This window comes from Amia ocellicauda, chromosome 3 (genome assembly GCF_036373705.1).
Source record: "Amia ocellicauda isolate fAmiCal2 chromosome 3, fAmiCal2.hap1, whole genome shotgun sequence".
NCBI classification, from domain to species: domain Eukaryota; kingdom Metazoa; phylum Chordata; class Actinopteri; order Amiiformes; family Amiidae; genus Amia; species Amia ocellicauda.
The window spans coordinates 7,948,125-7,961,232 of NC_089852.1; the positions used below are offsets into that span (position 1 = coordinate 7,948,125).

General features: G+C 35.8%; 1 protein-coding gene and 1 long non-coding RNA gene across 4 annotated transcripts in view; one reads left to right on the forward strand and one right to left on the reverse strand.

The window, feature by feature from the left end:
• The window catches only part of tafa1b (TAFA chemokine like family member 1b), a 137,349-nt gene extending 124,318 nt beyond the window's left edge, over positions 1-13,031 (forward strand). Inside the window, exons 4-6 of one of the 3 annotated variants that reach the window (XR_010810908.1) lie at positions 4,477-4,601; positions 8,145-8,244; positions 12,686-13,031. Coding sequence is in view for 1 of the 3 variants with exons in the window: in XM_066698020.1 (XP_066554117.1) it covers positions 4,477-4,601; positions 12,686-12,703 (143 nt within the window). In the remaining 2 variants the exon portion in view is untranslated. Of the gene's footprint in view, positions 1-4,476; positions 4,602-8,144; positions 8,245-9,723; positions 11,190-12,685 lie in introns of those variants that run through there. The other 2 variants (XR_010810914.1, XM_066698020.1) reach the window with 2 other exon arrangements.
• LOC136735312 (uncharacterized) overlaps positions 4,087-13,108 on the reverse strand; it is a 39,052-nt gene continuing 30,030 nt past the window's right edge. The window contains exon 4 of the long non-coding RNA XR_010810935.1: positions 4,087-4,520. This is a non-coding gene — a long non-coding RNA (uncharacterized LOC136735312). The remainder of the gene's footprint in view (positions 4,521-13,108) is intronic.

Sequence of the window (13,108 nt, forward strand, 5' to 3'; positions counted from 1 at the left end):
TTATTACATAAAATAGGATTTTCTCATTTACAATTTACAAGATGAGAATCCTTCTTAATTGTAAGTCCATAGGTTCTCAGACAATACCCTGAATTAAACTACAGTAAATAATGTACATATTGGGCTGGTTGTAGGATCAGTGCCTAAAGTTAAGCCATGACATAGTATGATATATTATCAGTATGTTGCTTGAGCATATACTTGTTTTTTTTACTTGGCCACAGTTTGTCTTATGTCTTCCAAGCTGTGGTTTGTGGTTCAGCATTTTCATTTGCATTGTTATTATAAGGTTCAGGTAGCTCAGAGTTAGTCATAATTGTTTTTGCTTCAGGCCAGCACCACGTTTCCTATGAATATGTCATGTACATTTTCACATGGAAAATGTAACCATTTGGGGTTGTTGTTGTTGTTTTGTGTGCATGGGTGTGTGTGTATTTAGAAGTCTGTACAAGCAAGGTATTAGACTTACAGTTATCTCAGAGGAATTAGCAATGTATATTGTAATAGACAAAAAGGTCTTTGCTTTGATAGCCTATAAGACTTTGAGGTAAAACAAAGGGACATCAACAAGCTGCAGGAATGTAGAATGTAGAAGTATCCAGTGTGATTTATCGATTGGGTCAAGCAGTAAATTAACAGCTGTGGAAATTCATTACATTTTAAACCTAATTGCTTTCTACTTTAAATTTCTATTCAAAGCAATCAATAGGCGGCACGAGAAAGTTGAAGTTATTTGAGTCCACAACACGAGTGTATACCTGTCATTATCATTTACAGGTTGAGATTTAAGCATTTTCCTTCAAATCCATAACTTCTCCCCAAAATTTAAAAATATATCATCACTCCCAAAAGGGTTTGTTAAGTCCTACATACAGAAAACAGTCCTGGTTGGTGAAACATTTCAGCAAAAATAATATTTGTGTAGACGTATTGAAGGCATACTGAAAGATAAAAGCTTGAAATGAAAACCTCAGTACACATTGCTAAAAATATGTATTTAAGAATGCACAGATACGTGGTTGACTTATTTTTGGTGAACAATTTTATTGTACCCAAATTTCTTACAAAATGTTCAAATTTCAGAATTAAATAAAATGTTATGTGATAGCCTTCATGTGTTTGTTACATCTTACAGGCCTTGAATCAAAAGTACAGCTAAGCTCACACATTCATTCCAGTCAGTCAATTAGATAAAGGCTTCTGGCGATACGCATACTGTGTCAGACCTCAGGTGCACCATTTTGTTATGCTAATCTGCACTTTGTGCGGGGAAATAAAGAAAACTTACTGTGTAAGAATTCATAAATTCTAATACAAATACTATAATTAACTAAATCGCTCTACTAAACAAGCTCAAGTTTGGGGTTTAAGTTTACAGGTGTCACAAGAACTGCTCTAAAAAATAAAGCAATGTAACTCTCAATACATATCATTAATCTTACATGCAAAGTCAGGCTGCTCATATTTCAAAATCTTTGGCGAGCCAGCTTTTTAATCTATATTCCTTCCTTTTCTCAAAGATTGATTTCTCTTTCCAGGTAATACTTTACCATTTTCAATTTAGAAGGAATTCCACATTCAAAGTGTTGAATATAAATCCATCCCAGGGTTGTAATGAAAAAGAAGTCCCAGGCTTGCTTTTCAAAAATAAAAATGGGTAAATAGAAAACAGCCTCCATACATTACCATGCAACAATATCAACAGAGTCTGAGGACAGATAACACAACCACAGCCTCAAACGCATTCCCTAAAAAATGGATTAACCCTGTATTATGCTGTATACAGATATTCATCAGTGAACTGGGGATGCCGTGTGAAATACTGAATAATTGCAGGAATGTTGGCCTACTAAATCACACCTTGCGTTGCCATCATATATCGTATGTCTGCAGCCATTAGTTCAGATTCATACCTCTCAGAAGGTGAACTGCAGCAGGCCGGTGCTCCATTGTCAGAGGGTAGGTGTTAGGGCAGGGAAATACAGTAATGTAGTACTAGAGGTAAAAACACATGGCAGGAGCTGAAAGATTGAATCGGCTGAGAAGGAAATTAAGCGTGCTTTGAGGCATACTTTAGAGACCTGGCCTCTGCTTTCCACTGTATCGCAGTTTCTGTTGAATAAACACCTCTATTCCCGGACACAGAGGAAGCCAGAAAGAGTTTTTATTGCTGCTGTCATGAAAAGGGAACACACTAAATGATGAGTTAAGGTTTACCAGCTACCATTACAGCATTTATAGACAATGTAAGATTTGCAACATACACTATATAACACCTTTGTAATTGTTAGAGGAATAAAAAATAATACCTTGGAATTAAATCGCACTATTTAAAAAATGACAGACAGTGTATATATATATATATATATATATATATATGTGTGTGTGTGTGTGTGTGTGTGTGTGTGTGTGTGTGAGATACAATGCATTACGTGATGTGTATTTAGTAAAGTTTTAATTTAATTAGCAGTAGAGTAATGTGCAGTAATTACTTTTTGCTACCGATTGACATTCTGACACTAAGGTCAATCGACCTCTGGCTGCTGTGCCGAATCCTGAACGAAGTGCTTTCTACAGTTTATATATTGTATTGTAGCTTGGGGAATCTGAGGAGCAACATAAGGCCAAGGATGACTAATGTGGTTAATCTCTCTGTGGTGCCTATTAAGACAACCTGAGGAACATGCTTTTCATTTGCTCTCAAGAGAAGGAAATATAATAGGAAGAAAAAAGCAAATATACTTGAATCAAAAAAGATTCCACTGTTATATATTCAGCCTATTTTAAATGTTGTCTGCAAGAACAAAAATAATAATAACACAGGTTTGCTTGGTGATTGCTCAATGCTGTCTAAAGAACGTTATTATTGATTACTGGTTACCCCTGTAACCCTGGTTACAGAGAAGACAGCTTTTTACAATATAAATGGAAAAGATCAGTGACTAAGATTTCCATAACACTGTTTTAAAAATATCAGTCATATTAGGTATTTAACCTTCAAATCCCTATCCCCTGAACTCTGTTCTTCCAGTCTGCCTCGGGGTTTAAGTATTTTATTTCTGTGTTTTGTTGAATGGATAAGTAACGTTTCTGTGGAGCAATGAAAGGGATTACATAGTCACTATAGATGTAGGCGATTCATAAAAGTAATCTTGATACATTCATCTTTTTTAAGTTACTTGAGTAAATCCTTAATAAAGACACTAAAACCAAGGGAAACCTGGCACTTGACACATTTTGCTCAGAACTAATATTGCTTAGAATGTATGGTAGGATTTGAGGTGTAAAGACCGATACCCAACCATATCCATTGTGGGAAAAATAATTGTTAGACACACAATAAGTAATCTATGAGATGGAAGAAAACCAGGTGCAGGAGCCTTTACAAAATAAAACCTTAATCTTCGAAGTCCTCAGCTTTAAAGACATTGATGTCCGCGTAAATTAAACTTAAGACCCCTTCTCTTGACCCCATGACACTATAATCTGGTCTGCAAACCACAGCATCCTGTAAAAATGCATAAATAAGGCACTTCACTATATAATGTATTGCTTTGTACTTTTAAATCAATGGGGAATCCTGGGGTTACAAAACTCTTCTTCAGTTGTATCTGTTTCTGCTGCCTAAAAGGTTCTTTTTCCTTTTTCTTTGTTCTGTACCTGCATGGTACATCTCTCATCAGAGGACTCCCTCAGTGCCAAAAGCATCTCACCAGGAATCTGAACTTTCTTTTAATCTAATCCATTAAGAAATGAACCACAATTTATTGAATAAAGTGAGGAAAATTGATATCTTTTCATTAAGCTGACAAAGTCTTTTTTTTTTCTTTTTTTTGCTGGCAGCTTCTGAAATGTGCTCCCTATTTAAATTTTATTTATAGCAATTTTCTATGTGAGAAGCAGAGTAATGTGAAATGACTGAGAGCTATTTCACAGTGTGGCAGAAACACATACCACAGAACATCAACATCGTGTGGCGCAGTTGGAACGACACACATATAGATCTACAAAAACATATATAATAATAATAATTTAAAATGTTTGTGCAAGTGATTAGCAGTAATTCGTTTTCTAATTTTAAAAAGGTTTATTTTTGCCATTATTATTATAGTTTGAGGTATTTGTTTGTTTGAGTTTTTTTTTTATGAAAGTGTCATGCATCTACAAGACACCATTTTACATATCACAGCTTCTGCTGAGTGATAGACATACATTTAAACATATATTAGTACACAAAATAGAAAGAAAACAAGAATGCATAGATTCATACACAAACAAAATATTGGAAATACCTGCTAATACTGTTCACCTAAAAAAGAAAGACAGTATGGATTAAATGTAAGCATTGAATAAGTAGTAGTAGTAGTAGTTATAGTAGTAGTAACATTGTTATTATCATTAACAATAATAATAAATCAGCCTCTTATAAGACAGGTGACAGCTTTGCTTTGACTGTCTGTCCTCCATCACCTGCAGCTTCCATAGTCATTGGGAAATGGTGGTGTGAGATGGAGCCCTGCCTGGAAGGAGAGGAGTGCAAGACATTACCTGACAATTCAGGGTGGATGTGCTCTTCTGGAAACAAAATCAAGACCACAAGGGTAAGTCATCTAAGAGCCTCTATTTAATGGTTGGAAATTAATTTAGCAGGTAGTGATGTGCTTCAGGTAATGGTACGACCGACTGTATAATTTCTCCTTTTTTAAATGAACCCTTCCCTTCCCTTGTACAATCTACAAGCTTTTCATGATACACTTGTGAAATGTGCTAAAGAGTTCACAATATCAAAAGCGTTGATTTTGTAAAGGCCAATATCCCCATCCATACTAGTTAGCCTTTTAAAGGTAAATGAAACAAATCAGGGGAACTGTCCTAGAACTGTGTCAATCTTTTGGGCCTGGGAGCAAAAAATATATAAACCTGCAATTGACCACGACAGATTGTGTGCACCATTTATTTCAGGTTACAGTTCTACTAAAACACTTCAATAAATGTCACAGAACAGGCTTGGATTTACTGACATAAGTAGTAATTTGCTTTCAGCAGGGGCTGCTTAATGGTAAGGTATTTGCCAGGCAGATGCAGTAAGCAGTGACACCACACTCCAATTTATGTTCAGAGAGACTGGCGTAGTATTCATATGACCATTACTCGTACTTGTTCTCTGCTCCATACAACACTCTGCTTTAAAATAACATTGCTTATATGAATTATTTGGAGACTCCAGTAACATATGTTACTATTACTCATGGACAAAATCAAATTCTTATTCCTACTAGGAACATTTTACTTTGAAGTGGTCTATTCAACAGTTCAGTGCTTTTCCAAACTGATACCCTATTGAAACATTTAAAAGGGACTACATCAAATGCACAAACTTCTTGCAGGAAAAAACAGATTGGGTTATTATTCCGGCACTACTATGCACAATTTACATTAAGTTTGCAATTGTTGCTGATGTTCAGGGTTCCAAAAGGAGGAGACATTTTCTCTCTCTATTACAGATAACATATGAGCACTATATACATTTTTTATTTTAATTTCAGTTCAGTTAATGCATGAAAATAAACATGCAAACTCAAAGTATCAAAAGCTAACAAGAATGACCTTTTAAAGGAACTGCAGAGTTCCAAGACTCAGTGGATTGATTTTACCATTACCATGTGTTTGCTATTTCACGAAGAAGCAGAAATAAAATTGCATGAAATATTGTGAAAACAATTGTCCCACAAATGAATGAGGCAATATGTAAGCAAAATGCATTCTGAATGTCCCAGTGACAGACAGCAGAGTAAAAGCAACTGCGCTGAATTTGGATTAAATGAGGACGTTTTATGAAGAACACTTAAATAAAGGGCCTCATTGAAAACACACACTTTCCGGTTCCTCATTAAAGGAGACACATAAGGTTTAACAGTTTACAGTTGGGTAGTACAAATATAATTAACCTAATGTTGTCATCAATGCTGATACACATAAAATTATATGCAATACAGTGAGGGAAAAAAGTATTTGATCCCCTGCTGATTTTGTATGTTTGCCCACTGACAAAGAAATTATCAGTCTATAATTTTAATGGTAGGTGTATTTTAACAGTGAGAGACAAAATAACAGCAAAAAAATCAAGAAAAACGCATTTAAAAAAAGTTATAAATTGATTTGCATGTAAATGAGGGAAATAAGTATTTGATCCCCTATCAATCAGCAAGATTTCTGGCTCCCAGGTGTCTTTTATACAGGTAACGAGCTGAGATTAGGAGCACTCTCTTAAAGGGAGTGCTCCTAATCTCAGCTCGTTACCTGTATAAAAGACACCTGTCCACAGAAGCAATCAATCAATCAGATTCCAAACTCTCCACCATGGCCAAGACCAAAGAGCTGTCCAAGGATGTCAGGGACAAGATTGTAGACCTACACAAGGCTGGAATGGGCTACAAGACCATCACCAAGCAGCTTGGTGAGAAGGTGACAACAGTTGGTGCGATTATTCGCAAATGGAAGAAACACAAAATAACTGTCAGTCTCCCTCGTTCTGGGGCTTCATGCAAGATCTCACCTCGTGGAGTTTCAATGATCATGAGAACGGTGAGGAATCAGCCCAGAACTACACGGGAGGATCTTGTTAATGATCTCAAGGCAGCTGGGACCATAGTCACCAAGAAAACAATTGGTAACACACTACGCCATGAAGGACTGAAATCCTGCAGCGCCCGCAAGGTCCCCCTGCTCAAGAAAGCACATGTACAGGCCCGACTGAAGTTTGCCAATGAACATCTGAATGATTCAGAGGAGAACTGGGTGAAAGTGTTGTGGTCAGATGAGACCAAAATCGAGCTCTTTGGCATCAACTCAACTCGCCGTGTTTGGAGGAGGAGGAATGAACCCAAGAACACCATCCCCACCGTCAAACATGGAGGTGGAAACATTATGCTTTGGGGGTGTTTTTCTGCTAAGGGGACAGGACAACTGCACCGCATCAAAGGGACGATGGTCGGGGCCATGTACCATCAAATCTTGGGTGAGAACCTCCTTCCCTCAGCCAGGGCATTGAAAATGGGTCGTGGATGGGTATTCCAGCATGACAATGACCCAAAACACACAGCCAAGGCAACAAAGGAGTGGCTAAAGAAGATGCACATTAAGGTCCTGGAGTGGCCTAGCCAGTCTCCAGACCTTAATCCCATAGAAAATCTGTGGAGGGAGCTGAAGGTTCGAGTTGCCAAACGTCAGCCTCGAAACCTTAATGACTTGGAGAGGATCTGCAAAGAGGAGTGGGACAAAATCCCTCCTGAGATGTGTGCAAACCTGGTGGCCAACTACAAGAAACGTCTGACCTCTGTGATTGCCAACAAGGGTTTTGCCACCAAGTACTAAGTCGAAGGGGTCAAATACTTATTTCCCTCATTAACATGCAAAACAATTGATAACTTTTTTGAAATGCATTTTTCAGGATTTTTTTGTTGATATTCTGTCTCTCACTGTTAAAATACACCTACCATTAAAATTATAGACTGATCATTTCTTTGTCAGTGGGCAAACGTATAAAATCAGCAGGGGATCAAATACTTATTTCCCTCACTGTATGACAGCGTTTCTATTGTCGTTAAATAACAATACCAGCCCTGTAATACTGAATAACAACCTCCAATTCATTAGTTGGGATTTCAAAAGAGATTTCTGAACAAAAGAATCTCAAAGTCCTAGGTAGTAATTCCGTACAATGCCTCATCGACGCAAAGGATACAGTTCATGTCTAAACTTGGAAAGTGTTGTCGACATGGTTGTGTACAATTCCAAGACCAGCTAGAGTGAAAAGAAGTTGACTGGATGATTCCTAATTTCTACATTAAAAGGTAAGATTTCTGTTTATAACCCTCGCATTTAGAAGATAATTTAGTATTCATCCTTACATCTTTTTGTGGGGTAATTTTTGCAGTTGTACACCTTGTTTCTCAACACTGTATCTTATAAATATTCTTCGTTACATTTCACTAGTTCTCAAACCAAACAAAGGGGGAAAAAATTAATGAAATAGAGCTACATCAACACTTGTCTATACCATCTTCTAATTCAATAGGGCAAGAAAAACTGTTTTCAGAACAAATAAAATCATATTTAACTCCCCACTGGCCTTTTCTTTTCAGAATACCCAGCCGTATTCATCTTTTTAGCTCCAGAGGAAAAGCACTGAAGACCTTAAATCACACAAAATTGAGAAGGAGCATCACATTTGTTTCATAAAAGGTTAGTCTGGCACCCTTTGCACATACTCTTTCATTTTGTTATACTATCTGTTACTAGAATCCCAATGGTAAATACGTTAATATCCAGTCAAAAGACATTTGAGTGTCTCTTAATTTAGAGAGTGTATATTAATGAGCATCTCTAGATATAAAACAGTTCTATGTTTACAATTCTTCCAGTACTTCCAGTAAATATTGAGGAGACATACCCACAATATTTGAATAAATCCTTTACTTAGTTGTTCGTACTGTAGGATCATAGTCCAAGTATAATAGTCCCCATGAACACACAAATCACCAATAGAGATGCTTTGCAAAGGGATAATACAATAATCTCTCTAATATGATGAAGTACAATGTCATACTGATCATTCATCACACATTGTCACATCATTCAGCTCAACCAATTGCTTCATTTAGTCTGTTTGTTTGTTGTTGTTGTTGTTGTTGTTGTTGTTGTTGTTGTTGTTGTTGTTGTTTTCCCATGTCTTGTTTTCAAGCAGATGATTGCCAGTATCACTTGCTCTGTCTGGCAGAGCCCATATAGCATCTGATCATTTTTTGTGGCGATATCCACAAATCCTATAATCTCCTAATCTCTTACATGTTTACTCTTTATGTGAGTCTGTCGTTGGATTAAGACTCATGGGAAGGCCAGGCTTGTCATTGTGTTCTGGCAGCATTATTAGAAGCTGCTTCTTCTTCTGGCAGACTTTCAAAGGTACATTAGAGGAGCTATCAATGGACAACTTAAACTGCAACAACAAATCTCACTGGCAACAACGATTTTTCAAATAGACCATATGGGACCTTAAATTCCGTCATCAGTTACTCCAAATATTTTTGTATTTATTCAGTCTTCTACTAAGATGTCTTTCTCATAAATTGAAGCCGTTATCTAAGATTGTATCACTTAGCAATTTGCCTTATTCATGAATGTGAAATCTCAGTCTTTCATGGTGTTCCTTCCTGCTGAAAGTATTCTCAGGGTTTTCAGACTGTTCCCAAATCTCAATTCCCAGTGATCACTTTAAGAAGATACTTTGATAATTTCTTATGAGGGAATTAATATTATCATTCATTCAGCATTTACATTCCTCTGAAAATTGCTCACATTAACAAAGAAATTGAAATCACACTGCTTTTCACATCCAACTGATGTTAAAAATCACATTATTTAGGCTTTGGATGTTAATAAATCTATCTGATAATTCACAGGAGACAAGATAAAATGCTTTACATTTGGTATCAAATGGATTGAAAATACCACCATTGATGAAATCCCATAATAGGAATAAATCGACAATCAGTTTTCTCTGAAAGGCAATCCCAAACTAAAGCCTTTTCCAAGTGTTTCCCTTTAAAAAATACATACAATGACAATTTCATTTAATTAGGAAAGATTAGGAAACAAAACTGACTTGACCAAGTCAAGCGCCTGATGCCCATGTCTTTCTTTGTCTTTCTTTATGTCTTTCAGAAAGGGAACTTCCTTGCCTATTTCACCAGACAAGGGCAAGCATAATTTTGAGATGTCCCAGTGAACTCAGCTGATACCTTCTATCAAAAGCATATCCAAGATCTTCACGATCTTCTTCAGTGGCTAAATAGATTATTTTCATACCCTCTTTAATCATAGCTAAACACTCATATCCCATGTCCAATCCCTAGTGCTATTCACAATAAATGTACATTGTTATTTTCTAGACAGTGAAAAATCAGTTTCATTAACAGGAATTCAAATAATCAGCCCCAATGGGCTCACCTGCCAACAAAGATTCGAATACAGTGCCTGAAAAAGCAGTGGGCTGAAAGATAACGCAGTCAAAAACATTGAACAACCATTTTGATTCTTTAAAGGGGGAAAAAACTACAGAAAAAACAGTTAAAATGTCTGGTGACTGTGTTTTTTCATGAATACAAATAGCAAACAAATGTTATTATTCAATTATGTCACTGAAAAGGACAAAAAATAGTACAGGCAATGGGAGATCGCCAAGTTTTTCTAACAAGCAGCTGTATATTTTTGAAGTTGGACATAAAAAGAGACAGGATTTAACAGTATATCAATGTAGTGTTATTAGAATCCATGTCTGTAGGTTTCAGAAGAACATACAGTCTTAGATATGTGCTTTAATGTTTCAAGAGCCATATGTTTTCTATAAAGAAAACAGAAGGTGCTTTATAATGCCCAAACATGCCATGAATATACCCTAAGTAAAAATACCATCTGCTATTGGCTTTCAGAGCAAAACAGTATTACAATACATTCATTAAATAACGTGCTGTTATTACAATAAAATGATATCATAACACAAATTTAATAGAATGAATTATGCATTTTTTTAAAGAGGACATGTTACCTATTGCAGGACAGTAAACAGTTTACTTTTCTTCATGTAAACTACTTGCATTTAATAAATGTTGCTGCATTTTTTGTCTGGACTTTTCTTTACACTGAAGGAATGGAATTAATGTCTGAGTGACAAACACAATCAGAGGAATCCACTAATTTAACATTGGTGCATTCATATGTTCATATGTAATACGAACACATTGGAATGATATGAAAAACATGGAAATATTTGCAGGAAGGAACAGTGGAGGATTTATGTGGCCATCATGTTGATTGTGTATTTCTATTTCATTAGAAGTCAGCAATCTTGTTTGTGAAATTATATCAATTAAAACAATAGTTGCGGATTTGAAAAGCATTTGCTGCATTTCTTTAGGAAATCTTCCAATTCAATTTCAGATTACGTTTCTGTGACAACAATAAATAACTTGAACAAAAAAAAACAGAATCTGAGAATCATTTGTGCTATTCCTTTTTCCTTTGATAGCTCTTAAAAGCAAATTATCAACATTGATCTTTACAGGGGTTTCTTACACTGTCATGTAAAAGGATCTTAAAGTATCTCTGATATCAAAACATACAATTGGTGCCTCTGCACCAAGCAGCACAGATTAAAATACTTGCTATTCAGCAGCTTCATTACATTGTCCACCACAGCACATTTTGTTTACTTGAAGTTTTCATGCATCGGTGATGACAACAGAAAAGGACAGCAGTGACACAAATTTATCTTCGTCCAAGCCTGTGACATGTTTCCGCTTATTTTTGACTGTAAATGAATCTGTTGGCTGTTTTCTTTCAACCACAGATGCGTCGAACTTGACATTCCCTGTGAGTGCCGATTAGGCTCTGGCATTCTTATTAATACTCACATTAGAGTCCCCACGGACAAGTCTAACCGTACCTGGCCTTTATTAAGAGAGAATATGCAAAATTGTCAGAAATATGCTAAAATTGTTTCATGTACCCACAGGGGTCATTTTAATTAGCTTCAGTGTACGCATAGCACCCTAGGTTGTGATGCAGAAAAATTGCACTTTTATCACATTAAGACATCTTTATTTGTCATCAGGACCAATGAAGGTTAAGCCACATATCTTAATATTTATGTATGCTATTATAATTTATGAACGTGTGCTCTCATCTATTGTATGTAGTTGGAGAATCCATAGTTCATGTAATCATTTGTGTAACGTATTTAACTTAGCTATGAATAGATTGTGCAATTAGCAATTCCCTGGTCAACAGAATAACAATAACCAGGGAATAACAACAACCAGGGAATAACAACAATAACAACAACAACATTTTTAAAATCAAAATGCAGATATATTGGGATATGATTCAATTACACAAGTATAGTAAAATAAATAGAAAATATATTATTTATTTCAGTAATAAATACTCATACTTTATTCAGTCAGTGAAGGGGGCACAGTTATCAATTTGTTTTGCCAATGTAATGTATGTCTAGTCTGTACTGTACTGTACTGTAACATTTGTTCATAACTTTATCCTTGATTGTTTTTAACCATTCAGTCTATGCAAAATGTATAAATGCAAAATACACATCTCACATGGTGTATTGTGTGCCTTTTATTGGCTTTTAAAACTTGCATAAGTATGTGTAGAATAGTCCCTAAACATCATTCACTGTGAATCCAATAGATATAGAGATATAGAAACAAAGCAAAAGGGTGATGATCCTCAGCAAATCACACAATCTGTGTAGTGTTGCTGAGGGCGTCTCTGCTGTTGTTTGGATATAAATAAAAGAAGTGCCATGATGACTCAGGACAGTACGAGCTCCAGGTCTGTGTGTTTATACTGCACGGTTTCCCTCTTAAATTCTCACAGAGCCTGATAAACATGTTTGTTGCTCATAAAATGGCAGAATGTCTGAGTTTAGTAACATCAAGGCAGTGAGGATGGATATTTTGAATGTTTCAGTTCAAAAGATTTCCCTGTTTTGCAACATAAAAGAATCCTTTGGGGTCTAATCCTCTCAAGGCCTAAATATACCTTTGCATCTAAGTTGTTTTTTTTTGTGTTTTTTTTTTTGTTTTTTTTTTTCTCTCTCTTTCAGATTCATCCAAGGACCTAACAAACCGTTTTCTTAAAGAACTGTAGATGGACTACTTGATAAGATGGATAAAACTATTACAACAAGCAGGCCAGCCTGGATTATTTGTTGCACAAGGTGATCTAAAGGATATTTTTTGAGTGAGAGAAAAAAAAAATACAAATGAAGACTGTTCAGAAGACAACTGGTGCCAAGGATTTAAAACTACAAAGTACTCATTTGGGTGATGGATCTTGAACTGGCAATTTCATTTCATGATAGTGGCATTTAGAGATCTTGTGTGGCATTTGCAGTATGGAGACATTGTTTTTCCTTTTAAAAAAAAAAAACTAAAAAAAAAAAAACACAACAACATCAACCAAGAGTTATTTTGAGGATGTACAAGCATACCTTATGTGGAAGACATATGACTGGGTTTTTCAATTC